Here is a 27,500-nt window from a genome sequence, read left to right on the forward strand (position 1 = left end):
ATCCGCCGAACACAGGTTCAATACAATTTACCTCACAGTGAAATGTTTACTTACGAGCCCCTTAACCGACAGTAAAATGTTTACTTACGAGCCCCTTAACCGACAGTGAAATGTTTACTTACGAGCCCCTTAACCGACAGTGAAATGTTTACTTACGAGCCCCTTAACCGACAGTGAAATGTTTACTTACGAGCCCCTTAACCGACAGTGAAATGTTTACTTACGAGCCCCTTAACCGACAGTGAAATGTTTACTTACGAGCCCCTTAACCGACAGTGAAATGTTTACTTACGAGCCCCTTAACCGACAGTGAAATGTTTACTTACGAGCCCCTTAACCGACAGTGAAATGTTTACTTACGAGCCCCTTAACCGACAGTGAAATGTTTACTTACGAGCCCCTTAACCGACAGTGAAATGTTTACTTACGAGCCCCTTAACCGACAGTGAAATGTTTACTTACGAGCCCCTTAACCGACAGTGAAATGTTTACTTACGAGCCCCTTAACCGACAGTGAAATGTTTACTTACGAGCCCCTTAACCGACAGTGAAATGTTTACTTACGAGCCCCTTAACCGACAGTGAAATGTTTACTTACGAGCCCCTTAACCGACAGTGAAATGTTTACTTACGAGCCCCTTAACCGACAGTGAAATGTTTACTTACGAGCCCCTTAACCGACAGTGAAATGTTTACTTACGAACCCCTTAACCGACAGTGAAATGTTTACTTACGAGCCCCTTAACCGACAGTGAAATGTTTACTTACGAGCCCCTTAACCGACAGTGAAATGTTTACTTACGAGCCCCTTAACCGACAGTGAAATGTTTACTTACGAGCCCCTTAACCGACAGTAAAATGTTTACTTACGAGCCCCTTAACCGACAGTGAAATGTTTACTTACGAGCCCCTTAACCGACAGTGAAATGTTTACTTACGAGCCCCTTAACCGACAGAGTCAATGTGGAGGCTATATACAGGGGGTACCGGTATAGAGTCAATGTGGAGGCTATATACAGGAGGTACCGGTATAGAGTCAATGTGGAGGCTATATACAGGAGGTACCAGTACAGAGTCATTGTGGAGACTATATACAGGGGGTACTGGTACAGAGTCAATGTGGAGGCTATATACAGGGGTACTGGTACAGAGTCAATGTGGAGGCTATATACAGGGGTACCGGTACAGAGTCAATGTGGAGGCTATATACAGGGTATTACGGTACAGAGTCAATGTGGAGGCTATATACAGGGGGTACTGGTACAGAGTCAATGTGGAGGCTATATACAGGGTATTACGGTACAGAGTCAATGTGGAGGCTATATACAGGGGGTACCAGTACAGAGGGACACCGGTTAGTATGTACATGGGGTGTATTTTTCCAAAGTCATAGTGTGGAAATATATATAAAACACAGGAAAAGTCATGTTTTTGATTGCGCTGAGCCTTTAAATCCAACAGGTTTAAGGCATTATTACCTGTTAAAAGAGCTTTATAATGTATGAACCCATTATAATGTTTTATAATCATTTTACATTACATGACCTCTTTCTACGTTGCAATTTTCAACTGATAACAATAATGCACTGCTGATGCACTAATAATGCACCGATAATAGAACAGCAATGCACTGATAATGCACTGATAATGCACGGCTACTGCAATAATAATGCACTGCTAATGCCCTGTCAATGCACCATTAATACACTGATAATGCAACAATAATTAACTACTAATACACTGTCAATGAACTAATGGCAATGCACTGATAATGCACCGCTAATGCACCCGATAGCATACTGATAAAGCAACAATAATGCACTAATCATACACTGGTAATGCACAGATAAGGCACTGATAATGCATTGCTGATGTACTGCCGAGGCACTAACAATGGATTGTTAATGCACCGATAATGCATTGCTAAAACACCGATAATGCACCATTAGTACACTGCTAATGCACTAATAATGCACTGCTGATGCACTGCTAAAACACAGATAATGCACCGTTAATACACTGCTAATGCACTGCTGATGCAAGGCTAATGTAATACTAATGCACTGCTAAAACACTGCTAATGCACCGATAATACACTGCTAATGCACTAATAATGCACTGCTGATGCAATGCTAATGTAATACTAATGCACTGCTAATGCACCAATAATGCACTAATAATGCACTGCTGACACACCAATAATGCACCGATAATGCACTGCCGAAGTACCAACAATGCACTGATAATGTACCGACAATGGACTGATGAAGTACCACTAATGCACTGATAATGCACTGCTGAAGTACCAATAATGCACTGATAATGCATTGCTAATGCACTGCTGAAGTACCAATAATGCACTGATAATGCACTGCTAATGGACTAATAACCCAGAAGATGATACTATGCATCAGCTGAGACGTATTTAAATAACAAATTGTTATTGTTTTTTGTTTGTTTTCGGATTAACTTTGCGGAAACTTCCTTCCTGTTAGGTACATCACTTCCTTTGAGACAGGAAACCAACCAGTGACAGACATCTTCCATTTCATTGTTTACGACGGTGAGAACAATCGCCTTGACAACCAGATGTGCACCATCACCATCACCTCAAAGCGGACACAGCCTCCAGTGGTCGCTGTCCGCAGTGGCATCAAGGTACAGACATCTCCCAGGGCTCAGCTTGCTTAGAGACAGTTGCTATGGAGCAGAGAACGAGGGTCGGCAGCAGACGAAGCAGCACTAGGCAATACACCTGATGCAACGCTCAGTCAACCAGAGTCTAACGCTGTGTGTGTGTGCTTGTCTGCCTGTCTGCCTGCCTGTCTACCTGCCTGTCTGCCTGCCTGTCTGTCTGCCTGTCTGCCTGCTTGTCTGCCTGTCTACCTGCCTGTCTGCCTGCCTGTCTGTCTGCCTGTCTGTCTGTCTACCTGCCTGTCTGCCTGCCTGTCTGTCTGCCTGTCTGCCTGCTTGTCTGCCTGTCTACCTGCCTGTCTGCCTGCCTGTCTGTCTGCCTGTCTGCCTGCTTGTCTGCCTGTCTACCTGCCTGTCTGCCTGCCTGTCTGTCTGCCTGTCTGCCTGCTTGTCTGCCTGTCTACCTGCCTGTCTGCCTGCTTGTCTGCCTGTCTACCTGCCTGTCTACCTGCCTGTCTGCCTGCCTGTCTGTCTGCCTGCCTGCCTGCCTGCCTGTCTGTCTGCCTGTCTGCCTGCTTGTCTGCCTGTCTGCCTGCCTGTCTACCTGCCTGTCTGCCTGCCTGTCTGTCTGCCTGTCTGCCTGCCTGTCTACCTGCCTGTCTGCCTGCCTGTCTGTCTGCTTGTCTGCCTGTCTACCTGCCTGTCTGCCTGCCTGTCTGCCTGCCTGTCTGTCTGCCTGTCTGCCTGCTTGTCTGTCTGCCTGTCTGCCTGTCTACCTGCCTGTCTGCCTGCCTGTCTGTCTGCCTGTCTGCCTGCTTGTCTGCCTGTCTACCTGCCTGTCTGCCTGCCTGTCTGTCTGCCTGTCTGCCTGCTTGTCTGCCTGTCTACCTGCCTGTCTGCCTGCCTGTCTGTCTGCCTGTCTGCCTGCTTGTCTGCCTGTCTACCTGCCTGTCTGCCTGCCTGTCTGTCTGCCTGTCTGCCTGCTTGTCTGCCTGTCTACCTGCCTGTCTGCCTGCTTGTCTGCCTGTCTACCTGCCTGTCTACCTGCCTGTCTGCCTGCCTGTCTGCCTGCCTGTCTGCCTGCTTGTCTGTCTGTCTGTCTGCCTGCTTGTCTGCCTGTCTGCCTGTCTGCTTGTCTGTCTGCCTGTCTGCCTGTCTATCTGTCTGTATGTCTGTCTACCTGCCTACTACTACTAATATAACAGTTCATAAACGGAGCTCTTGGTGCAGGGAAATCCATGAGATTAGCATAATGACTTTACTAATATGTTGAAGCTGTTGTTTGTTTACAAATATTATGTTATTCATAATAATAACCTACAACTCTTAACCCGTTACGTAGTTCACAAAGAAAACTATCAGACAAGATTAATGGATTGTCCTGAGCCTTGATAACTTCATCAAGCTTTTGTAATTTACCCACAATCCCTCCCACCATTAAAATGTTGTCAATCTGCCTGCTAGGGCCTTGAGGTGAATGGATGATCCTGACAGAGCCGTGTGTGTGTGTGTGTGTGTGTGCGTGTGTGTGTGTGTGTGTGTGTGTTTACGTTCTTGCAATTGTGTGTATTTTTTATTTTATTACATTGAAACTTTATTTCAACAAGCCAGTTAAGTACAAATTCTTATTTACAATGACTCCTTTTAAGATGTTATGATTCCTGTTGAATAAGGTCACTATTAATGATAGTAATATAATATATGCCATTTAGCAGACGCTTTTATCCAAAGCGACTTACAGTCATGTGTGCATACATTCTACGTATGGGTGGTCCCGGGGATCGAACCCACTACCCTGGCATTACAAGCGCCATGCTCTACCAACTGAGCTACAGAAGGACCATAGTGGAGTGATTATCAATGGTGTTATTGATGTTGTCTTGGCTGATAAAACGCTCTGATTGAGAACGACCACATGCTAATATGCTAATCGTCACACGGTGAGTCTCTGCAGCAGAGTAAAGAGGAGAAGGCCCCAGTGGTGTCAGTGAACAGGGTGGAGGAAACCTCAGGAGTGGTCATCACTAACTCCTCGCTCAACGTCCTGGACCAGGACACACCAGACAACGACATCATCATCACCGTCGCCAAGCCACCTACCTACGGTACAGACACACGCGCTTGAAACTCTAACGGCCTGACACAGTTTTATGCAGCCATCTCTCCCCTGTCCAACTGACCTCTAACTCTCCCTCCATCTCTCCCCTGTCCAACTGGCCTCTAACTCTCCCTCCATCTCTCCCCTGTCCAACTGGCCTCTAACTCTCCCTCCATCTCTCCCCTGTCCAACTGGCCTCTAACTCTCCCTCCATCTCTCCCCTGTCCAACTTGCCTCTAACTCTCCCTCCATCTCTCCCCTGTCCAACTGGCCTCTAACTCTCCCTTCATCTCTCCCCTGTCCAACTGGCCTCTAACTCTCCCTCCATCTCTCCCCTGTCCAACTGGCCTCTAACTCTCCCTCCATCTCTCCCCTGTCCAACTGGCCTCTAACTCTCCCTTCATCTCTCCCCTGTCCAACTGGCCTCTAACTCTCCCTTCATCTCTCCCCTGTCCAACTGGCCTCTAACTCTCCCTCCATCTCTCCCCTGTCCAACTGGCCTCTAACTCTCCCTCTCTCCAGCCCTCCATCTCTCCCCTGTCCAACTGGTCTCTAACTCTCCCTTCATCCCTCCCTCTAACTCTCCATCCATCCCTCCCTCTAACTCTACCTCCATCCCTCCCTCTAACTCTCCCTTCATCCCTCCCTCTAACTCTACCTCCATCCCTCCCTCTAACTCTCCCTTCATCCCTCCCTCTAACTCTACCTCCATCCCTCCCTCTAACTCTCCCTTCATCCCTCCCTCTAACTCTACCTCCATCCCTCCCTCTAACTCTCCCTTCATCCCTCCCTCTAACTCTCCCTCCATCACTCCCTCTAACTCTCCCTTCATCACTCCCTCTAACTCTACCTCCATCCCTCCCTCTAACTCTCCCTCCGTCCATCCATCCCTCCCTCCACCCCTCGCTCTAACTCTCCATCCCTCCATCCATCCCTCCCTCTAACTCTCCCTCCATCCCTCCACCCCTACCTCTAACTCTCCATCCCTCCCTCTAACTCCCCCTCCATCCCTACCTCTAACTCTCCCTCCCTCCCTCCATCCCTACCTCTAACTCTCCCTACATCCCTCCCTCCATCTCCCTCCACCCCTCCATCCCTACCTCTAACTCTCTATCCATCCCCACCTCTAACTCTCTCTCATTCCTCCATCTCCCTCCACCCCTACCTCTAACTCTCTCTCATCCCTCCATCTCCCTCTACCCCTCCATCCCTACCTCTAACTCTCCCTCCACCCCTCCATCCCCCCCTCTAACTCTCCCGGTACTGTCAGGTCCCTCCATCCCATACCTCAGAAGGAGGCTATAGATGCCTGTCTTTTTGACTGTCTCCTCTCCTGCCTAACTGCCTGCCTGCCTGTCTGTCTTCCTGTCTGCCTGCCTGTCTGTCTACCTGTCTGTCTGTCTGTCTGTCTTCCTGTCTGCCTGCCTGTCTGTCTGCCTGCCTGTCTGTCTTCCTGTCTGTCTGTCTGCCTGCCTGCCTGTCTGTCTTTCTGTCTTTCTGTCTGTCTGTCTGTCTGTCTGTCTGTCTGTCTGTCTGTCTGCCTGTCTGTCTGTCTGTCTGCCTGTCTGCCTGTCTGCCTGCCTGTCTACCAGACAGCCTCTGCTTAACGACATCGCCCAGCGCAAAACACATACTTAATTGACTCACGCCACGGACTGAAGTTCTTAGGATTCAAGGGCCTGGGATGAAGCTAAATGAACCACTTAGATGTATTATTTATATATCTACCCTGTTCTTCAGCTGAATAAATATACCAATATTATTATTATCATTCTGTTCAGGCAAAGCCACAACCCCACATACTCAACCTGTACCACCATGGTCCTGTTTTCAGGCAAGCTGCGTAGACGCCAGTTCTACTCCCAGCCTCTGGAGAACGGTCTGGTTCTGTCTCAGGGTTCCACGTTCACCTACCAGGTAGGGATGAGTACAAACACAAGGTTTTCGGGAATGAATTACTTGATGAGGGCAGATTAATTCATTAATCTCTGTTGTAAGACATCGATTCATTAAATCATTGTTTTGTATTTTGTTACATAAACAGATCAATAGAGCTGAGTTAACGATACGCATGACCTCGATCGACTAATCAATCTCAATCCTACTACCAGGATGTGTTGGATCAGCTTCTGGTGTACACCCCTGACGTGGCCAGCGGGGGCAGTGACGAGCTAGCCTTCTCCCTGACCGACGGCATCCACACCAGTGCCGGGCGGCTCACCTTCACCATCGACGTCAGGAAGACTGAAGGACCAAGGATGACAGGTAACAGAGGCCTGCAGCTGGCCGCAGGTATGGAGAGGGCTGGAGGAGAGGGCTGGAGGAGAGGGCTGGAGGAGAGGGCTGGAGGAGAGGGCTGGAGGAGAGGGCTGGACGAGAGGGCTGGACGAGAGGGCTGGACGAGAGGGCTGGACGAGAGGGCTGGAGGAGAGGGCTGGAGGAGAGGGCTAGAGGAGAGGGCTAGAGGAGAGGGCTGGAGGAGAGGGCTGGACGAGAGGGCTGGAGGAGAGGGCTGGAGGAGAGGGCTGGAGGAGAGGGCTAGAGGAGAGGGCTAGAGGAGAGGGCTAGAGGAGAGGGCTAGAGGAGAGGGCTGGAGGAGAGGGCTGGAGGAGAGGGCTGGAGGAGAGGGCTGGAGGAGAGGGCTGGAGGAGAGGGCTGGAGGAGAGGGCTAGAGGAGAGGGCTGGACGAGAGGGCTGGAGGAGAGGGCTAGAGGAGAGGGCTAGAGGAGAGGGCTGGACGAGAGGGCTGGACGAGAGGGCTGGACGAGAGGGCTGGACGAGAGGGCTGGAGGAGAGGGCTGGAGGAGAGGGCTGGAGGAGAGGGCTGGAGGAGAGGGCTGGAGGAGAGGGCTGGAGAGGGCTGGAGGAGAGGGATAGAGGAGAGGGATGGAGGAGAGGGCTAGAGGAGAGGGCTAGAGGAGAGGGCTGGAGGAGAGGGCTGGAGGAGAGGGCTGGAGGAGAGAGATGTGGGTCGATGGACATGCCTGTTGTTTGAGAAGGGGATGGAGGCCTGAATGATGGGGCAAAATGTTGATTTCCCGCCTAAACATAAATCTTTCGTCAGTTGGCCATGCACAGTAACTGGTACTGTTGCATCGTTTTAGAAAGTTCTGGAATTCATCTTTTCCTTTAAAAATAGTTCTTAAATTGCTAAGGTGTACTCACTTTTTTAGGACAGAGGCTTAAATATATAGTACAAATATTATGAAAATATATTTTTTAAATCATATATGTGGGGCAATAGGGTTGACATGACTGACGTGTTTTCTAAATATCGTAACAGTCAAATTATAAACAACACTGTTAGATTTCACATTTCTTTTAACTGTAAAATAAATGATGATCCTACTTATAGACGGAACAATAATGACACTATTTCATATTACTGACGAAAGATACTTTTTTCTCCTAAAAGTCCATTGAACGGCGCAGAAACACCATTCAAATGTGTGCAGATTCGTTGACACTTCAGCTTTAATTAAGCATGATGTGATTTTGGTCGTCTGTGAACAAGAAAAAAGGTGGTCTTCTTTACGTTTTATGAAATTAATTTGTATTTTTTTTTCATGTTGAGAGCTCTACATCCTGCTGAGAATATCATAGCAAGATTGGAACCACAACGGCTAGACTGTTACCGTTCATATGCCGTCTCCCAGGCTGGGCTGTCTCGCTCAGTGGAAGAGAAATCGATTCTTTGTCTGAATAGGATAGAAAATGTGACCTGTGATAATGTCGAGGTCTGAAACCTGACACTTCAAATCAGCTCTGCGGGGTGGAAACAGAACGTAGACAGATTGGATTTCTGCCACTCTAAGGAAGGGGACTCGTTCACAAATTGTCAGTTGGAACCGGTCCACAACCGCTCAACGACCCTCACATCAGGGGAACCAAACATCTAAGATGGGTTGGATTACGTTGAGTTGCAGTGATAGACCGGAAGCAGCTGAATATATACAATGATTATACAAAACATTAGGAACACCTGCTCTTTCCATGACATAGACTGACCAGGTGAAAGCTATGATCCCTTATTGATGTCACATCTTAAATCTACTTCCATCAGTGTAGATGTCTATTTTTAAGTATATTCCCCCTTTATTCTAAATTCTAGACTGACCAGGTGAAAGATATGATCCCTTATTCATGTCACTTGTTAAATCCACTTCAATCAGTGTAGATGAAGGGGAGGAGGAAGGTTAAAGAAGGATTTTTAAGCCTTGAGACAATTGGGACTTCGGTTTGTGTTTGTGTGTCATTCAGTAGATAAATGGGCAAGACAAAAGATTGAAGTGCCTTTGAACGGGGGTGTGGTAGTAGTTGCCAGGCCGCACCGGTTTGGAGTGTGTCAAGAACCGCAACGCTGCTGGGTTTTTCACCCTGAGCAGGTTCCCGTGTGTCTCAAGAACGGTCCACCACCCAACGGACATCCAGCCAACTGGACACAAAGCACTGGAGTCAATATCGACCTGCTTTCAAACACCTTGTAAAGTCCGAAGACTGTTCGAAGGGGGGGGGGGGGTCAACTCAATATTTGGAAGGTGTTCCTAATGTTTGGTGTACTCAGAGTATGTCAATATGGAATTGGTTAACCGGAACAAACTCCAACAAAGCAGTCAGAACTGAAGATGCAAATAGAATTCAAAAAATCGAATCTATTGGTCACTAGTTTAGCAGATGTTATTGGTCACTAGTTTAGCAGATGTGATTGGTCACATGCACTAGTTTAGCAGATGTTATTGGTCACTAGTTTAACAGATGTTATTGGTCACATACACTAGTTTAGTAGATGTTATTGGTCACTAGTTTAGTAGATGTTATTGGTCACTAGTTTAACAGATGTTATTGGTCACTAGTTTAACAGATGTTATTGGTCACTAGTTTAACAGATGTTATTGGTCACTAGTTTAGTAGATGTTATTGGTCACTAGTTTAGTAGATGTTATTGGTCACTAGTTTAACAGATGTTATTGGTCACTAGTTTAACAGATGTTATTGGTCACTAGTTTAACAGATGTTATTGGTCACTAGTTTAACAGATGTTATTAGTCACTAGTTTAACAGATGTTATTGGTCACTAGTTTAGTAGATGTTATTGGTCACTAGTTTAGTAGATGTTATTGGTCACTAGTTTAGTAGATGTTATTGGTCACTAGTTTAGCAGATGTTATTGGTCACTAGTTTAGTAGATGTTATTGGTCACATACACTAGTTTAACAGATGTTATTGGTCACATACACTAGTTTAACAGATGTTATTGGTCACTAGTTTAGTAGATGTTATTGGTCACTAGTTTAGCAGATGTTATTGGTCACTAGTTTAGCAGATGTTATTGGTCACTAGTTTAACAGATGTTATTGGTCACTAGTTTAGCAGATGTTATTGGTCACTAGTTTAGTAGATGTTATTGGTCACTAGTTTAGTAGATGTTATTGGTCACATACACTAGTTTAGCAGATGTTATTGGTCACTAGTTTAGTAGATGTTATTGGTCACTAGTTTAGCAGATGTTATTGGTCACTAGTTTAGTAGATGTTATTGGTCACTAGTTTAGCATATGTTATTGGTCACTAGTTTAGTACATGTTATTGGTCACTAGTTTAGCAGATGTTATTGGTCACATACACTAGTTTAGCAGATGTTATTGGTCACTAGTTTAACAGATGTTATTGGTCACATACACTAGTTTAGCAGATGTTATTGGTCACTAGTTTAGCAGATGTCATTGGTCACTAGTTTAGCAGATGTTATTGGTCACTAGTTTAGTAGATGTTATTGGTCACTAGTTTAGCAGATGTTATTGGTCACATACACTAGTTTAGCAGATGTTATTGGTCACTAGTTTAGCAGATGTCATTGGTCACTAGTTTAGCAGATGTTATTGGTCACTAGTTTAGTAGATGTTATTGGTCACATACACTAGTTTAGCAGATGTTATTGGTCACATACACTAGTTTAACAGATGTTATTGGTCACTAGTTTAGCAGATGTTATTGGTCACTAGTTTAGTAGATGATATTGGTCACTAGTTTAGCAGATGTTATTGGTCACTAGTTTAGTAGATGATATCGGTCACATACACTAGTTTAGCAGATGTTATTGGTCACTAGTTTAGCAGATGTTATTGGTCACATACACTAGTTTAGTAGATGTTATTGGTCACTAGTTTATCAGATGTTATTGGTCACATACACTAGTTTAACAGATGTTATTGGTCACTAGTTTAGTAGATGTTATTGGTCACTAGTTTAGCAGATGTTATTGGTCACTAATTTAGCAGATGTTATTGGTCACATACACTAGTTTAACAGATGTTATTGGTCACTAGTTTAACATATGTTATTGGTCACTAGTTTAGCAGATGTTATTGGTCACTAGTTTAGTAGATGTTATTGGTCACTAGTTTAGCAGATGTTATTGGTCACATACACTAGTTTAGTAGATGTTATTGGTCACTAGTTTAGTAGATGATATTGGTCACTAGTTTAGCAGATGTTATTGGTCACTAGTTTAACAGATGTTATTGGTCACTAGTTTAGCAGATGTTATTGGTCACTAGTTTAGCAGATGTTATTGGTCACTAGTTTAGCAGATGTTATTGGTCACTAGTTTAGTAGATGTTATTGGTCACTAGTTTAGCAGATGTTATTGGTCACTAGTTTAACAGATGTTATTGGTCACATACACTAGTTTAACAGATGTTATTGGTCACATACACTAGTTTAGTAGATGTTATTGGTCACTAGTTTATCAGATGTTATTGGTCACTAGTTTAGCAGATGTTATTGGTCACTAGTTTAGTAGATGTTATTGGTCACTAGTTTAGTAGATGTTATTGGTCACTAGTTTAGTAGATGTTATTGGTCACTAGTTTAGCAGATGTTATTGGTCACATGCACTAGTTTAACAGATGTTATTGGTCACTAGTTTAACAGATGTTATTGGTCACATACACTTGTGTAGCAGATGTCATTGCGCGTGTAGCAAAATGCTATTCTAGAGTCTTGTATTCTGCTGTTTTCTGAGTGTCTGTTATCTCTTCCCTCAGGCGCAGCGTCTAAGATCACTGAGCAGAACCTGAAAGGATCAGATTCCGACTCAGACAGCCTGAAGCTGAGATACATCCTGATCAAAGATCCTCCTGTAGGAAGACTACAGCTTTCTAAAGGAGGAGGACAGGACGCGGTGGCTGTTAAAGGACCTGTCAAGAGCTTCACACAGGAGGAGGTCAACAAAGGTATCTCTCTCTCTCTCTCTGTCTCTCGCTCTCTCTCTCTCACTCTCTCTCTCGCGCTCTCTCTCTCGCTCTCAACAGTCCATCTCTCGTCTCTCGTCTCTCTCTCTCTCTCTCTCAGCAGTCTGTCACTCTCTCTCTCTCTCTCTCTCTCTCTCTCTCTCTCTCTCTCTCTCTCTCTCTCTCTCTCTCTCTCTCTTTCTCTCTCAACAGTCCGTCTCTCTCTCTCTCTCTCTCTCTCTCTCTCTCTCTCTCTCTCTCTCTCTCTCTCTCTCTCTCTCTCTCTCTCTCTCTCTCTCTCAGCAGTCTGTCACTCTCAACAGTCCATCTCTCTCTCTCTCTCTCTCTCTCTCTCTCTCTCTCTCTCTCTCTCTCTCTCTCTCTCTCTCTCAGTCCTCTCTCTCTCTCTTTCTCTCTCAACAGTCCGTCTCTCTCTCTCTCTCTCTCTCTCTCTCTCTCTCTCTCTCTCTCTCTCTCTCTCTCTCTCGCTCTCTCTCTCTCTCAGCAGTCTGTCACTCTCAACAGTCCATCTCTCTCTCTCTCTCTCTCTCTCTCTCTCTCTCTCTCTCTCTCTCTCTCGCTCTCTCGCTCTCTCTCTCTCTCAGCAGTCTGTCACTCTCAACAGTCCATCTCTCTCTCTCTCTCTCTCTCTCTCTCTCTCTCTCTCTCTCTCTCTCTCTCTCTCTCTCTCTCTCTCTCAGCAGTCTGTCACTGCCTCCCTCGTTCGGCTCTCGATTGAAACACTCTCACTTTCCATGATTTTCAATTGTTTAAATCTGCTATCTTCCCCCCCCCCAGGAAAAATTGCCCTTTTGTTTTTTTTCAGAGATTTGTTAATTCAGGATATTGAATTGACCCAAACTTTACCTTCGTGCTGGTACAGATATGGGTAACTGTCAAAATAAAGGAAACACCCACATATAGTGTCTTAATAGGGCGTTGAGCCGCCACTTCCATGCATCTCGACATAGATTCTACACGCGTCTTGGAATCTATTAGAGTGATGCGAAACCTTTCTTCACAAGAAATGATTCATTAATTTAGTGTTTTATTGAGACACCCTGGCATGTGGTTTACATCATTTTCATGCTCATCAAACCATTCAGTGACCACTTGTGCCCTGGGGAACTTAAGCATATGTGGGTGAGTGCAGTGGAGGTCTTACGTGATCCTGACCAATTTTGTGTTATTTTCTTTCGCTGATCGAAACTTTTTTTGTACATAATGTCTCTGCCATAATTTCCTAGCATTGGAAAACAGCTTCTGGAAGAAGACTCGTCTCTTCAGTGGGTCCATATGGAGGTGTTCTAGAACTATTATAGAACATATGGAATGGTTCTAGAACTATTATAGACCAATCTCTACCTTTAAGTCTTTACTGAAGACTCGTCTCTTCAGTGGGTCCATATGGAGGTGTTCTTGTCAGGACCCGGTTACGAACTCAGGTCTCCGGTGTGAGAAACAGTCACTTAGTAAACTGAGCCACTAATAGTCGGTAGAACCCAGAAGATGAGGCAGACACAGCAGAACCCAGATGATGAGGCAGACACAGCAGTACTTGAGACGGTGTTTTAATAAAGTAAAAAGGAAAAGATCTTCAGGCAAAAATATAAATCCACAACGTCAAAAGTAATTCCAAGAGAAAAAATGTATATCCTCCAAGACACAAGGAAAATACACAAAGTGGTAAGAACAGCAGGGAAAAAAAACAAACCTCAAAAGAATAATCAGAAATAAACAAGAATAAAACCAGAGTACCTCAAGAAAATCCAACTAGAGAAACAAGAGTTCACAGCATGGCTGGGGCTGGGTGCTAACATACAAACACAGAGCAAAGAACTGAGGAACACTAAGGGTTTAAATACATTCAAGGGAAATGAGGCACAGGTGCAAATAATAATCTGGAAACAGGGGAAAACAAAAGGGTCTAAAAAGCACAATGGGGACATCTAGTGGCCAATACCGGAACAATCCTAGCCAAATCCTGACAGTTCTAGAACTATTATAGACCAATCTCTACCTTTAAGTCTTTATTGAAGACTCACCTCTTCAGTAGGTCCTATGATTGAGTGTAGTCTGGCCCAGGAGTGTTTAATGTGAACGGAAAGACACTGGAGCAACGAACCGCCCTTGCTGTCTCTGCCTGGCCGGTTCCCCTCTTTCCACTTTCCCTATTACAGGGGCCGAGTCACTGGTGCTCTTCCATGCCGTCCCTAGGAGGGTTGAGTCACTGACGTGATCTTCCTGTCCGGGTTGGCGCCCTACCTTGGGTTGTGCTGTGGTGGAGATCTTCGTGGGCTATACTCGGCGGTGGCTGAAGATATCCCTCTAGTGGTGTGAGGGGCTGTGCTTTGGCAAAGTGGGCGGGGTTATATCCTGCCTGTTTGGCCCTGTCCAGTGTTATCGTCAGACAGGGCCACAGTGTCACATGACCCCTCCTTTCTCAGCCTCCAGTATTTTTGCTGCAGTAGTTTATGTGACAGGGAGCAAGGGTCAGTTTGTTATATCTGGAGTACATCTCCTGTCTTATCCAGTGTCCTGTGTGTATTTTTCTCTATTTTTCTTTCTTTCTCTCTCTCTCAGAGGACCTGAGCCCTAGGACCATGCCTCAGGACTACCTGGCATGATGAGTCCTTGCTGTCCCCAGTCCACCTGGCCGTGCTGCTGCTCCAGTTTCATCTGTTCTGCCTGCGGCTATGGAACCCTGATCTGTTTACCGGACGTGCTACCTGTCCCAGACCTGCTGTTTTCAACTCTCTAGAGACAGCAGGAGCGGTAGAGATACTCTGAATGATCGGCTATGAAAAGCCAACTGACATTTACTCCTGAGGTGCTGACTTGTTTCACCCTCGACATCATCTATGAACATTTGAACATCTTGGCCATGTTCTGTTATAATCTGCACCCGACACAGCCAGAAGAGGACTGGCCACCCCACATAGCCTGGTTCCTCTCTAGGTTTCTTACTAGGTTCTGGCCTTTCTAGGGAGTTTTTCCTAACCACCGTGCTTCTACACCTGCATTTCTTGCTGTTTGGGGTTTTAGGCTGGGTTTCTGTACAGCACTTTGTGACATCAGCTGATGTAAGAAGGGCTTTATAAATACATTTGATTGAAATTTTGATTGATCAGCAATCACTTACCTCGATTTGGAATATCGACAACTCTGGATATTCTGCTTACTCCTGATCGTAATCCCGGGACTTGAAAGAGGAATTGGCAGTGAAGAAGAGGCAAACGATGATGATGAACATGATGAGACTACATCGGTGAATGTGTCACTGGAGAACAAATTGGATGAGCTCAATACGATACTATCCTATCAACAGGACCTGACATTTTTTAAAATGTTTCTCAGAGTCGTGGCTGAGCAACGAAGTGGATATACATTTTGCTGGTCGAAGGGAACAGCTGTTGCTGATAAGCTACTATTTACCATCTATATGTTTCATAGCTGTCTATTTACCACCACAAACCGATGCTGGCACTAAGACCAAACTAAACGAGCAGTATAGGGCTATAAGCAAACAGGAAAATGCACATTCAGAGGCTGCGTTTCTCATGGCCCATGACTTTAAGGGAAACTGAAATCTGTTTTACCTCATTTTTACCAGCATGTCACCTGTTCAGAGGTGACAACACTCTAGAAACGCCTCCCAAACCATACAGCAACTAGAAGCACTGGATTAGAGGCAACATTTGCACTGAGCTAAAGGCAAGAATTGCTGCTTTCAAGGAGGGGGACAATAATCTGGACGATAATAAGAAATCCCGCTACGACCTCCAAAGAAACGAATCCGCGAGCTGTCCAGCTACGTGAGCCTGCCAGACGAGCTAAATGATTTCTATGCTTGCTTCGAAGCAAGCAACACTGAACCATGCATGAGAGTACCAGCTGTTCCGGACGACTGTGTAATCACGCTCTCTGTAGCCGATGTCAGTAAGACCTTTAACAGGTCAACATTCACAAGGCCGCAGGGCCAGACGGATTAACAGGACGTGTACTCTGAGCAGGTGCTGACCAACTGGCAAATGTCTTCACTGACATTTTCAACCTATCCCTGACCAAGTCTGTAATAGCTACATGTTTCAAACAGACCATAATCTCTGTCCCCAAGAACACCAAGGTAACCTGCCTTAATGACTACCGACCCGTAGCACTCACGTCTGTAGCCATGATTTGCTTTGAATGGCTGGTCATGGCTCACATCAACACCATCATCCCAGAAACCCTAGACCCACTCCAATTTGCACCCCTTACTGTCCTTTCCCACCTGGACAAAAGTAACACTTACGTGAGAATGCTGTTCATTGACTACAGCTCAGCGTTCAACACCATAGTGCTCTCAAAGCTCATCTCTAAGTTAAGGACCCGGGGACCAAACACCTCCCTCTGCAACTGGATCTTAGTCTTCCTGACGGGCCGCCCCCAGGTGGTAAGGGTAGGCAACAACACCTCCGCCACTCTGATCCTCAACACTGGTGCTCCTCAGCAGTGCGTGCTTTGTCATCTCCTGTCATCTCCTGTTCACCCATGACTGCATGGCTAGGCACGACTCCAACACCATATAAGTGATAAAAAAAATGTTAGGTCACAGGCAGACAAACAAGATCTGTGGAGTCCCGGCTTCTGATGTATTTATTTAATTTATACTTCACAACGCTAAGCAGAATGTAGGTAGCAGCCATCTTGAAATTAGGTCATTGGCTCGGCCTGCAATTATACATTTGTATGCACATATATGGTAGTAAGTCACACCAAAGATTTTTAAACTTCTTCAGGCTAGAGTCTATTTTTCTCCACTTCCTGTCTGAATGACGTGCCCAAAGTAAACTGCCTGTTACTCAGGCCCAGAAGCCCGGATATGCATATAATTGGTAGCATTGCATAGAAAACACTTTGACATTTGTGGAAATGTTTAAATAATGTATGAGACTAAAACACAATTGATATGGTAGGAGAAAATCCAAAGAAAAACCAACCAGAATTTTTGGGGGGTTTGAGAGCCCATGATCTTTCATTGGAAAGCTATGGGTCCTGTGCAATTCCAGCTCCCAGATTGCAATTCCCATGGCTTCCACCAGATGTCAACAGTCTTTCTTCAAGGTTTCAGGCTTGTTTCTTCCCAAACGAGGAATCATTTTGAGTTTTGGTACTGGGAGTCAGAGTTGGAAATCACTTTGCGCGTGATGAAGAGGACACGTACTTGCTAATTTAGCTTTTTTATTCAACATACTTCTTTCCGTATGAAATATTATAGTTTAATTACATTTAAGGGTACCTGAAGTTGAAATAGAAACGTATTTTGACTTGTTTAGCGGTAGCTTGTTGGATTTCTTTCTCTGCATGTTGAACGAGTGGGTTACTCAAATCGATGGCACCAATTAAACTGATGTTTTGGGATATAAAGAAGGGGTTAATCTAACACAACGACCATGCATGTTTTAGCTGGGACCCTTTGAATGACAAATCAGAGGAAGATTACGCAGGCGTGGAAGCGCTCTTGTTGACTGTGTCTGGGTGTATGCATAAGGCTAATGGTCACCAAAACGACATGTGTCTCGCAGGCCTGTTGGACTAAGTTGAGTGATTTGAGCCTAATATTGACTGTGTGTGTTTGTTGCAGGTCTGTTGGAGTACAGTCATGAAAAGGGAGATGAAGGAGGGAGCATCTCCTTCAAGTTCAACCTGGTGGATCCAGACGGCAACAAACTGATCGACCAGTCGTTCTACATCTCTATACTAGGTAGGTACCAATCATTCTACATCTCTATACTAGGTAGGTACTAGTCTTTCTTCATCACTATACTAGGTAGGTACCAGTCTTTCGTCATCACTATACTAGGTAGGTACCAGTCTTTCTACATCTCTATACTAGGTAGGTACTAGTCTTTCTTCATCACTATACTAGGTAGATACTAGTCTTTCTACATCACTATACTAGGTAGGTACTAGTCTTTCTACATCACTATACTAGGTAGGTACTAGTCTTTCTACATCACTATACTAGGTAGGTACCAGTCTTTCTTCATCACTATACTAGGTAGGTACTAGTCTTTCTACATCACTATACTAGGTAGGTACCAGTCCTTCTTCATCACTATACTAGGTAGGTACCAGTCTTTCTACATGTCTATACTAGGTAGGTATCAGTCCTTCTACATCACTATAGTAGGGTGGGTACTAGTCTTTCTTCATCACTATACTAAGTAGGTACTAGTCCTTCAACAACACTATACTAGGTAGGTATCAGTCCTTCTACAACAGTATACTAGGTAGGTAACTTTGTATGGTGTCCTCTTATGTAAGGAACACTGTACTGGCGATCAATTCAAAACAGTCAGTGGCCAATTGTTACTGGTAGTTGCTCACGAGTGGTGGCCTTCTTTCCTGATGCGGTCCATAATCACCAGCTGAGGCCTTCTTTCCTGATGCGGTCCATAATCACCAGCCGAGACCTTCTTTCCTGATGCGGTCCATAATCACCAGCTGAGGCCTTCTTTCCTGATGCGGTCCATAATCACCAGCCGAGACCTTCTTTCCTGATGCGGTCCATAATCACCAGCCGAGGCCTTCTTTCCTGATGCGGTCCATGATTACCAGCCGAGACCTTTCCTGATGCGGTCCATGATCACCAGCCGAGACCTTTCCTGATGCGGTCCATAATCACCAGCTGAGGCCTTCTTTCCTGATGCGGTCCATAATCACCAGCCGAGGCCTTCTTTCCTGATGCGGTCCATGATCACAAGCCGAGACCTTTCCTGATGCGGTCCATGATCACCAGCCGAGACCTTTCCTGATGCGGTCCATAATCACCAGTGGTCTGTTCGAGGATTTCTGTTCCCATGTGGTTGAAACATCTTCACTCTCAGGTTTTGATCTCTAATTCCATCTGTCATCTTCCTTCTCGCCTCCCCCCTTCCCCATGTTCCCCATCTCCCCATGTTCCCCATCTCCCCATGTTCCCCATCTCCCCTGTCCCCGTGTTCCCCATCTCCCCATGTTCCCCATCTCCCCATGTTCCCCATCTCCCCATGTTCCCCATCTCCCCATGTTTCCCATCTCCCCATGTTCCCCCTGTCCCCATGTTCCCCATCTCCCGTGTTCCGCATCTCCCCATGTTCCCCATCTCCCCCATCCCCATGTTCCCCATCTCCCCTTCCCCATGTTCCCCATCTCCCCCTGTCCCCATGTTCCCCATCTCTTCGTGTCCCCATGTTCCCCATCTCCCCTGTCCCCATGTTCCCCATCTCCCCCTGTCCCCATGTTCCCCATCTCCCCCTTCCCCATGTTCCCCATCTCCCCCTGTCCCCATGTTCCCCATCTCCACCTGTCCCCATGTTCCCCATCTCCCCATCTCCCCCTGTCCCCATGTTCCCCATCTCCCCCTGTCCCCATGTTCCCCATCTCCCCTGTCCCCATGTTCCCCATCTCCCCTGTCCCCATGTTTCCCATCTTCCCCTTCCCCATGTTCACCATCTCCCCCTGTCCCCATGTTCCCCATCTCCCCATGTTCCCCATCTCCCCATGTTCCCCATCTCCCCCTTCCCCATGTTCCCCATCTCCCCCTGTCCCCATGTTCCCCATCTCCCCCTACCCCAATTTTCCCCCGTGCCCCCGTTCCCCATGTTCCCATGTTCCCCTGTCCCCCAGAGGACCACCTGCCTCCCTCTGTGGTAGTGAATAAGGGTCTGGTGTTGGATGAGAACTCGGTGAAGAAGCTGACTACTCTCCAGCTGTCAGCTACAGACCAGGACAGTGAGCCTGGAGAACTGGTGTATCGCATCACCAAGCAGACTGCACTGGGACACCTGGAGCACGCCAGAACCCCAGGTACTACTGTTGGGGCTGTAGACACGCAGAGCAACCAGCTCACATGGACACATAAACACACTTCTGCACAAAACATGTTTTAATTAACGTGCGTTATATTTTACACAAATGCATGCACAAACTTCTAAAAGGTCAAACTTTCACGCACATACGTGCTCTAACGGACACACACACACACACACACACACACACACACACACACACACACACACACACACACACACACACACACACACACACACACACACACACACACACACACACACACACACACACACACACACACACACACACACACACACACACACACCTGTGTAATCCAACACGAAATAATGAGTCTGATGATTAGACCCATTGGGACCAAATGTATCATGGAGGAAGTGACATCATGTTTGGCCGCTCTCCTCTCACAGCATTCTTCAACTTCCTCCATGATATCTTCCTCCTCTTCAACTTCATCACCTCACTTTACCGCAAGACTGTTTGAGGGCTTGACTTAGTTCATTAGTCTTTCACCTACTAGAAGTAAGTCAGCTAGTCAGGTAATTCCCCCAAACACACACAGCTACACAGCTGGATACTGCTGTGACTGCCTGGTGTAAAGAGAGGTGGGTAGTAGGGCAGATAACTGCCTGGTGTAAAGAGAGGTGGGTAGTAGGGCAGATAACTGCCTGGTGTAAAGGGAGGTGGGTAGTAGGGCAGATGACTGCCTGGTGTAAAGGGAGGTGGGTAGTAGGGCAGATGACTGCCTGGTGTAAAGAGAGGTGGGTAGTAGCCTGGTGTAAAGAGAGGTTGGTAGTAGCCTGGTGTAAAGAGAGGTGGGTAGTAGGGCAGATAACTGCCTGGTGTAAAGGGAGGTGGGTAGTAGGGCAGATGACTGCCTGGTGTAAAGGGAGGTGGTAGGGCAGTACTGCCTGGTGTAAAGGGAGGTGAGTAGTAGGGCAGATGACTGCCTGGTGTAAAGGGAGGTGGGTAGTAGGGCAGATGACTGCCTGGTGTAAAGAGGGAGGTGCCTGGGTAGTAGGGCAGATGACTGCCTGGTGTAAAGGGAGGTGGGTAGTAGGGCAGATGACTGCCTGGTGTAAAGAGAGGTGGGAAGTAGGGCAGATAACTGCCTGGTGTAAAGAGAGGTTGGTAGTAGCCTGGTGTAAAGGGAGGTGAGTAGTAGGGCAGATGACTGCCTGGTGTAAAGAGAGGTGGGTAGTAGGGCAGATAACTGCCTGGTGTAAAGGGAGGTGGGTAGTAGGGCAGATGACTGCCTGGTGTAAAGAGAGGTGGGTAGTAGGGCAGATAACTGCCTGGTGTAAAGGGAGAGGTGGCAGATACTGCCTGGTGTAAAGAGAGGTGGGTAGTAGGGCAGATAACTGCCTGGTGTAAAGAGAGGTTGGTAGTAGCCTGGTGTAAAGGGAGGTGAGTAGTAGGGCAGATGACTGCCTGGTGTAAAGGGCAGATGACTGCCTGGTGTAAAGGGAGGTGGGTAGTAGGGCAGATGACTGCCTGGTGTAAAGGGAGGTGGGTAGTAGGGCAGATGACTGCCTGGTGTAAAGGGAGGTGGGTAGTAGGGCAGATGACTGCCTGGTGTAAAGGGAGGTGGGTAGTAGGGCAGATGACTGCCTGGTGTAAAGGGAGGTGGGTAGTAGGGCAGATGACTGCCTGGTATAAAGGGAGGTGGGGTAAGGGCAGATGACTGCCTGGTATAAAGGGAGGTGGGTAGTAGGGCAGATAACTGCCTGGTGCAGATGGTAGTAGCCTGGTGTAAAAGATGGAGGTGACTGCTTGGTGTAGGGGTAGTAGGGCAGATGACTGCCTGGTGTAAAGGAGAGGTAGGGGTAGTAGGGCAGATAGGGCAGATGACTGCCTGGTGTAAAGGGAGATGGGTAGTAGGGCAGATGACTGTGGTGTAAAGGGAGGTGGGTAGTAGGGCAGATGACTGCCTGGTGTAAAGAGAGGTGGGTAGTAGGGCAGATAACTGCCTGGTGATAAAGGGAGACTGCCTGGTGTAGGGCAGATGACTGCCAGTAGTAGGGCAGATAACTGCCTGGTGTAAAGAGAGGTTGGTAGTAGCCTGGTGTAAAGGGAGGTGAGTAGTAGGGCAGATGACTGCCTGGTGTAAAGAGAGGTGGGTAGTAGGGCAGATGACTGCCTGGTGTAAAGGGAGGTGGGGTGCAGATGATACTGCCTGGTGTAAAGAGAGGTTGGTAGTAGCCTGGTGTAAAGGGAGATGAGTAGTAGGGCAGATGATGGTCAGGGAGGGATAAGGGCAGATAGCAGGGCAGATGACTGGTTTAGGGCAGATATTCCAGATGACCTGTTAGTAGGGCAGATGACATGCTGTAAGGGAGGTGTTAGGGCAGATGACTGCCTTAGGGCAGATAAGGATACACTGCCAGGGAGGTGGGTAGTAGGGCAGATGATAAACTTTTAGGGCAGATAACTCCCTAGTAGGGCAGATGACTGCCGTAAAGGGAGGTGGGTAGTAGGGCAGATGCATACATAATGACTGCCTGTTTGGGTAGTCAGATAACTGCCTGGTGTAAAGGGAGGTGGGTGAGTAATAGGGCAGAGTCAGGGAATCAATCATATTCCAGGATAATGAGTGCTTTGTATACAGGATACACCAATTAGCATATACTTTTATCCAAAGGAATCAATACATAATGAGTGTTTTGGTATGACCCCAGAGGGAATCAATCTCATAATGAGTGTTTGGTATCACCCTAGAGGGAATCAATCCCATAATGAGTGTTTGGTATCACCCTAGAGGGAATCAATCCCATAATGAGTGTTTGGTATCACCCTAGAGGGAATCAATCCCATAATGAGTGTTTGGTATCACCCTAGAGGGAATCAATCCCATAATGAGTGTTTGATATGACCCTAGAGGGAATCAATCTCATAATGAGTGTTTGGTATGACCCTAGAGGGAATCAATCCCATAATGAGTGTTTGGTATGACCCTAGAGGGAATCAATCCCATAATGAGTGTTTTGGTATGACCCTAGAGGGAATCAATCCCATAATGAGTGTTTGGTATGACCCTACAGGGAATCAATCCCATAATGAGTGTTTTGGTATGACCCTAGAGGGAATCAATCCCATAATGAGTGTTTGGTATGACCCTACAGGGAATCAATCCCATAATGAGTGTTTGGTATGACCCTAGAGGGAATCAATCCCATAATGACTGTTTGGTATGACCCTAGATGGAATCAATCCCATAATGAGTGTTTGGTATGACCCCAGAGGGAATCAATCAATAATCCTGGCATAGTATGAAAATGCTACATTAACGTGCTACAGACGGTGTTTTCTTGCACATCAAGTTTACAAAGCTATTTCAACTATTAATGCTAATGGTTAATGCTAATAAATGCTAACTTCCTCCCGCTACAGGAAGCCAAATTACTTCCTTCTCCCAGGCTGACCTGGCTTCACGTAGCATCCAGTACGTTCACACCAGCGAAGAAGAGAAGCACACAGACGAGTTCTCATTCATAGTATCTGACGGGGCTAATGAGTACACACACACACACACACACACACACACACACACACACACACACACACACACACACACACACACACACACACACACACACACACACACACACACACACACACACACACACACACACACACACACACACACACATGCATACACACACCCACATACACATACTCACACACACACACGCACACACACGCGCGCGCACACATACACATACTCACACACACACACACACACACACACATACACACACTCACACACACATGCGCACACACACGCGCGCACACACACACGCACACACACGCACAAACGCGCACACACACACACACACACACACACACACACACACACACACACACACACACACACACACACACACACACACACACACACACACACACACACACACACACACACATACACACACACACACACACACACACACTGGGCATAATGGCTCTCTCCAATGCAGCCAAATGAGAAGCGCTTGGGTAAACATGTGGAAAGGTTGTCTGGCCTTCACGACTGGCTAGCTGCTGTGTGTGTGACGGCTCAGTGTGTTGCCTATACGTTATATTCAGGTTGTCCATACGTTATATTCAGGTTGCCAATACGTTATATTCAGGTTGCCAATACGTTATATTCAGGTTGTCCATACGTTATATTCAGGTTGTCCATACGTTATATTCAGGTTGCCCCGTTATATTCAGGTTGTCCATACGTTATATTCAGGTTGTTTGTTATATTCATCGATATATGGTTTGTATCTAATACTATTTCAACCAGGATGTGATGGCGTGAGACGTTTCGTGTGTTTCCTGTGATGGGGTGACTGACGTGTCTATGTTGTGATGGGGTGTTGTGATTTCAAGTTAGAACCCTACTGTATGTTGTCTTTAGGTAGATAACAGGTGTCTTCAGGTAGATAACAGGTGTCTTCAGGTAGATAACAGGTGTCTTTAGGTAGATAACAGGTGTCTTTAGCTAGATAACAGGTGTCTTTAGATAGATAACAGGTGTCTTCAGGTAGATAACAGGTGTCTTTAGGTAGATAACAGGTGTCTTCAGGTAGATAACAAGTGTCTTTAGATAGATAACAGGTGTCTTTAGGTAGATAACAGGTGTCGTTAGGTAGATAACAGGTGTCTTTAGGTAGATAACAGGTGTCGTTAGGTAGATAACCGGTGTCTTTAGGTAGATAACAGGTGTCTTTAGGTAGATAACAGGTGTCTTTAGGTAGATAACAGGTGTCTTTAGGTAGATAACAGGTGTCTTTAGGTAGATAACAGGTGTCTTTAGGTAGATAACAGTGTTCTGTATGGTGTCTTTAGGTAGATAACAGGTGTCTTTAGGTAGATAACAGTGTTCTGTATGGTGTCTTCAGGTAGATAACAGGTGTCTTCAGGTAGATAACAGGTGTCTTTAGGTAGATAACAGGTGTCTTTAGGTAGATAACAGGTGTCTTTAGGTAGATAACAGTGTTCTGTATGGTGTCTTTAGGTAGATAACAGTGTTCTGTATGGTGTCATCAGGTAGATAACAGTGTTCTGTATGGTGTCTTTAGGTAGATAACAGGTGTCTTCAGGTAGATAACAGTGTTCTGTACAGTGTCTTTAGGTAGATAACAGGTGTCTTTAGGTAGATTTCAGGTAGATAACAGTGTTCTGTATGGTGTCTTTAGGTAGATAACAGTGTTCTGTATGGTGTCTTCAGGTAGATAACAGTGTTCTGTATGGTGTCTTCAGGTAGATAACAGTGTTCTGTATGGTGTCTTCAGGTAGATAACAGGTGTCTTCAGGTAGATAACAGTGTTCTCTACGGTGTGTTTGGGTAGATAACAGGTGTCTTTAGGTAGATAACAGGTGTCTTCAGGTAGATAACAGTGTTCTGTATGGTGTCTTTAGGTAGATGACAGTGTTCTGTATGGTGTCTTCAGGTAGATAACAGTGTTCTGTATGGTGTCTTCAGGTAGATAACAGTGTTCTGTATGGTGTCTTCAGGTAGATAACAGTGTTCTGTATGGTGTCTTTAGGTAGATAACAGTGTTCTGTATGGTGTCTTTAGGTAGATAACAGTGTTCTGTATGGTGTCTTCAGGTAGATAACAGTGTTCTGTATGGTGTCTTCAGGTAGATAACAGTGTTCTGTATGGTGTCTTTAGGTAGATAACAGTGTTCTGTATGGTGTCTTTAGGTAGATAACAGTGTTCTGTATGGTGTCTTTAGGTAGATAACAGGTGTCTTTAGGTAGATAACAGTGTTCTGTATGGTGTCTTTAGGTAGATAACAGTGTTCTGTAATGGTGTCTTTAGGTAGATAACAGTGTTCTGTATGGTGTCTTCAGGTTGCCCAGACGTTCTACATCACCATCCGGCCGGTGGATGACTCCTTCCCCCTGCTGGTGGTTCCTGGGATGAGGGTTCAGGAGGGGGTCAGGAAGAGCATCACTGAGTTTGAACTGAAGGCCACTGACGCTGACACAGAGGTGGAGTAGGACAGGCTGTCTGACCATTCACTATACACAGACCGTGCCTTGAAAAATGATTTACCTCCTTTCTGATTTTCTCTATTTTGGCCTATTTTTGTTACCGAATGTCATCAGATCTTCAACCCAAACATAATATTAGATAAAGGGAATCTGAGTAAATAAAAAATAAATAGAATAAATCGTATTTAATTTATTTAATTGACAATGTCATGCAACATCCAATTCGCCTTTTTTTTTAAAGTCATGTGGAGGAATATTGGCCCGCTTTTGCATGAAGAACTGCTTTACCTCAGTGACATTTGTGGGCTTTCAAACTGCTCGTTTCACACCATATCAATTGGGATTAGGTCCAAGACTTCAAATGCGTTGCTTTTTCTTTGCTATTTTCATATAGACTTGATTGTGTGTTTTGAAATATTGTCTTGCTGCATGGCTTTCTCTTCAGCTCACGGACATATTACCTGACATTCTCCTGTAGAATTCTCTGATACAGAGAACAATTCATGGTTCCTTCTATTAAGTCGTCCAGGTCCTGAGGCAGCAAAGGATCCCAAAACCATCTCTACCACCGTTGGAATGGGTTTCTCACTGTGGAATTAACGCCAGTTACAATGGAACTCATATCGTGTCCAAAAAATGTTGACTCAAATTTGCCGAAAAGCACCTGGGTGAACATGTTCTATAGACAGGAAGAATGTTCTATAGACAGGAAGAATGTTCTATAGACTGGACGAATGTTCTATAGACAGGAAGAATGTTCTATAGACAGGAAGAATGTTCTATAGACAGGAAGAATGTTCTATAGACAGGACGAATGTTCTATAGACAGGAAGAATGTTCTATAGACAGGAAGAATGTTCTATAGACAGGAAGAATGTTCTATAGACAGGAAGAATGTTCTATAGACAGGACGAATGTTCTATAGACAGGAAGAATGTTCTATAGACAGGAAGAATGTTCTATAGACAGGAAGAATGTTCTATAGACAGGACAAATGTTCTATAGACAGATGAGTCAAAATGTATCGTTTTTTTGGACGACGTATGAGGACATTCAGGATTTAAAAAATATGCAAAAGTCGAGACATTTAGAATAAAGGGGGAATATACTTAAAAATAGACATCTACACTGATGGAAGTAGATTTAAGAAGTGACATCAATAAGGGATCATAGCTTTCACCTGGTCAGTCTATGTCATGGAAACAGCAGGTGTTCCTAATGTTTTGTATACTCAGTGTATATATTCAGCTGCTTCCGGTCTATCACTGCAACTCAACGTAATCCAACCCATCTTAGATGTTTGGTTCCCCTGATGTGAGGGTCGTTGAGCGGTTGTGGACCGGTTCCAACTGACATTTTGTGAACGGTGTCGAGTCCCCTGCCTTAGAGTGGCAGAAATCCAATCTGTCTGCGTTCTGTTTCCACCCCGCAGAGTTGATTTGAAGTGTCAGGTTTCAGACCTCGACATTATCACAGGTCACATGATGTTTTAAACACTCAGTGTATATTATATATCATAACATATTGACGCTAAAAATGTCTTCTTCCAGGAGGAGTCCACAGAGCTGATTTAAAAATGTCTCCCTCCCCTCCAGGAGGAGTCCACAGAGCTGATTTAAAAATGTCTTCTTCCAGGAGGAGTCCACAGAGCTGATTTAAAAATGTCTTCTTCCAGGAGGAGTCCACAGAGCTGATTTAAAAATGTCTTCT

The 27,500-nt window shown here is 45.7% G+C and overlaps 1 protein-coding gene across 1 annotated transcript in view; it reads left to right on the forward strand.

Annotated features, from left to right (window-relative positions):
• Positions 1-27,500, forward strand: part of LOC124033063 (extracellular matrix organizing protein FRAS1-like) — a 251,653-nt gene that overhangs the window by 166,742 nt on the left and 57,411 nt on the right. Inside the window, 9 exon segments of the mRNA XM_046344986.1 lie at positions 2,496-2,658; positions 4,580-4,739; positions 6,567-6,649; positions 6,844-6,997; positions 11,778-11,966; positions 17,590-17,709; positions 19,617-19,796; positions 23,190-23,305; positions 25,647-25,787. Of these exon segments, the coding sequence (XP_046200942.1) occupies positions 2,496-2,658; positions 4,580-4,739; positions 6,567-6,649; positions 6,844-6,997; positions 11,778-11,966; positions 17,590-17,709; positions 19,617-19,796; positions 23,190-23,305; positions 25,647-25,787 (1,306 nt within the window).

Source organism: Oncorhynchus gorbuscha, linkage group LG04, assembly GCF_021184085.1.
Source record: "Oncorhynchus gorbuscha isolate QuinsamMale2020 ecotype Even-year linkage group LG04, OgorEven_v1.0, whole genome shotgun sequence".
Taxonomy (NCBI): Eukaryota; Metazoa; Chordata; class Actinopteri; order Salmoniformes; family Salmonidae; genus Oncorhynchus; species Oncorhynchus gorbuscha.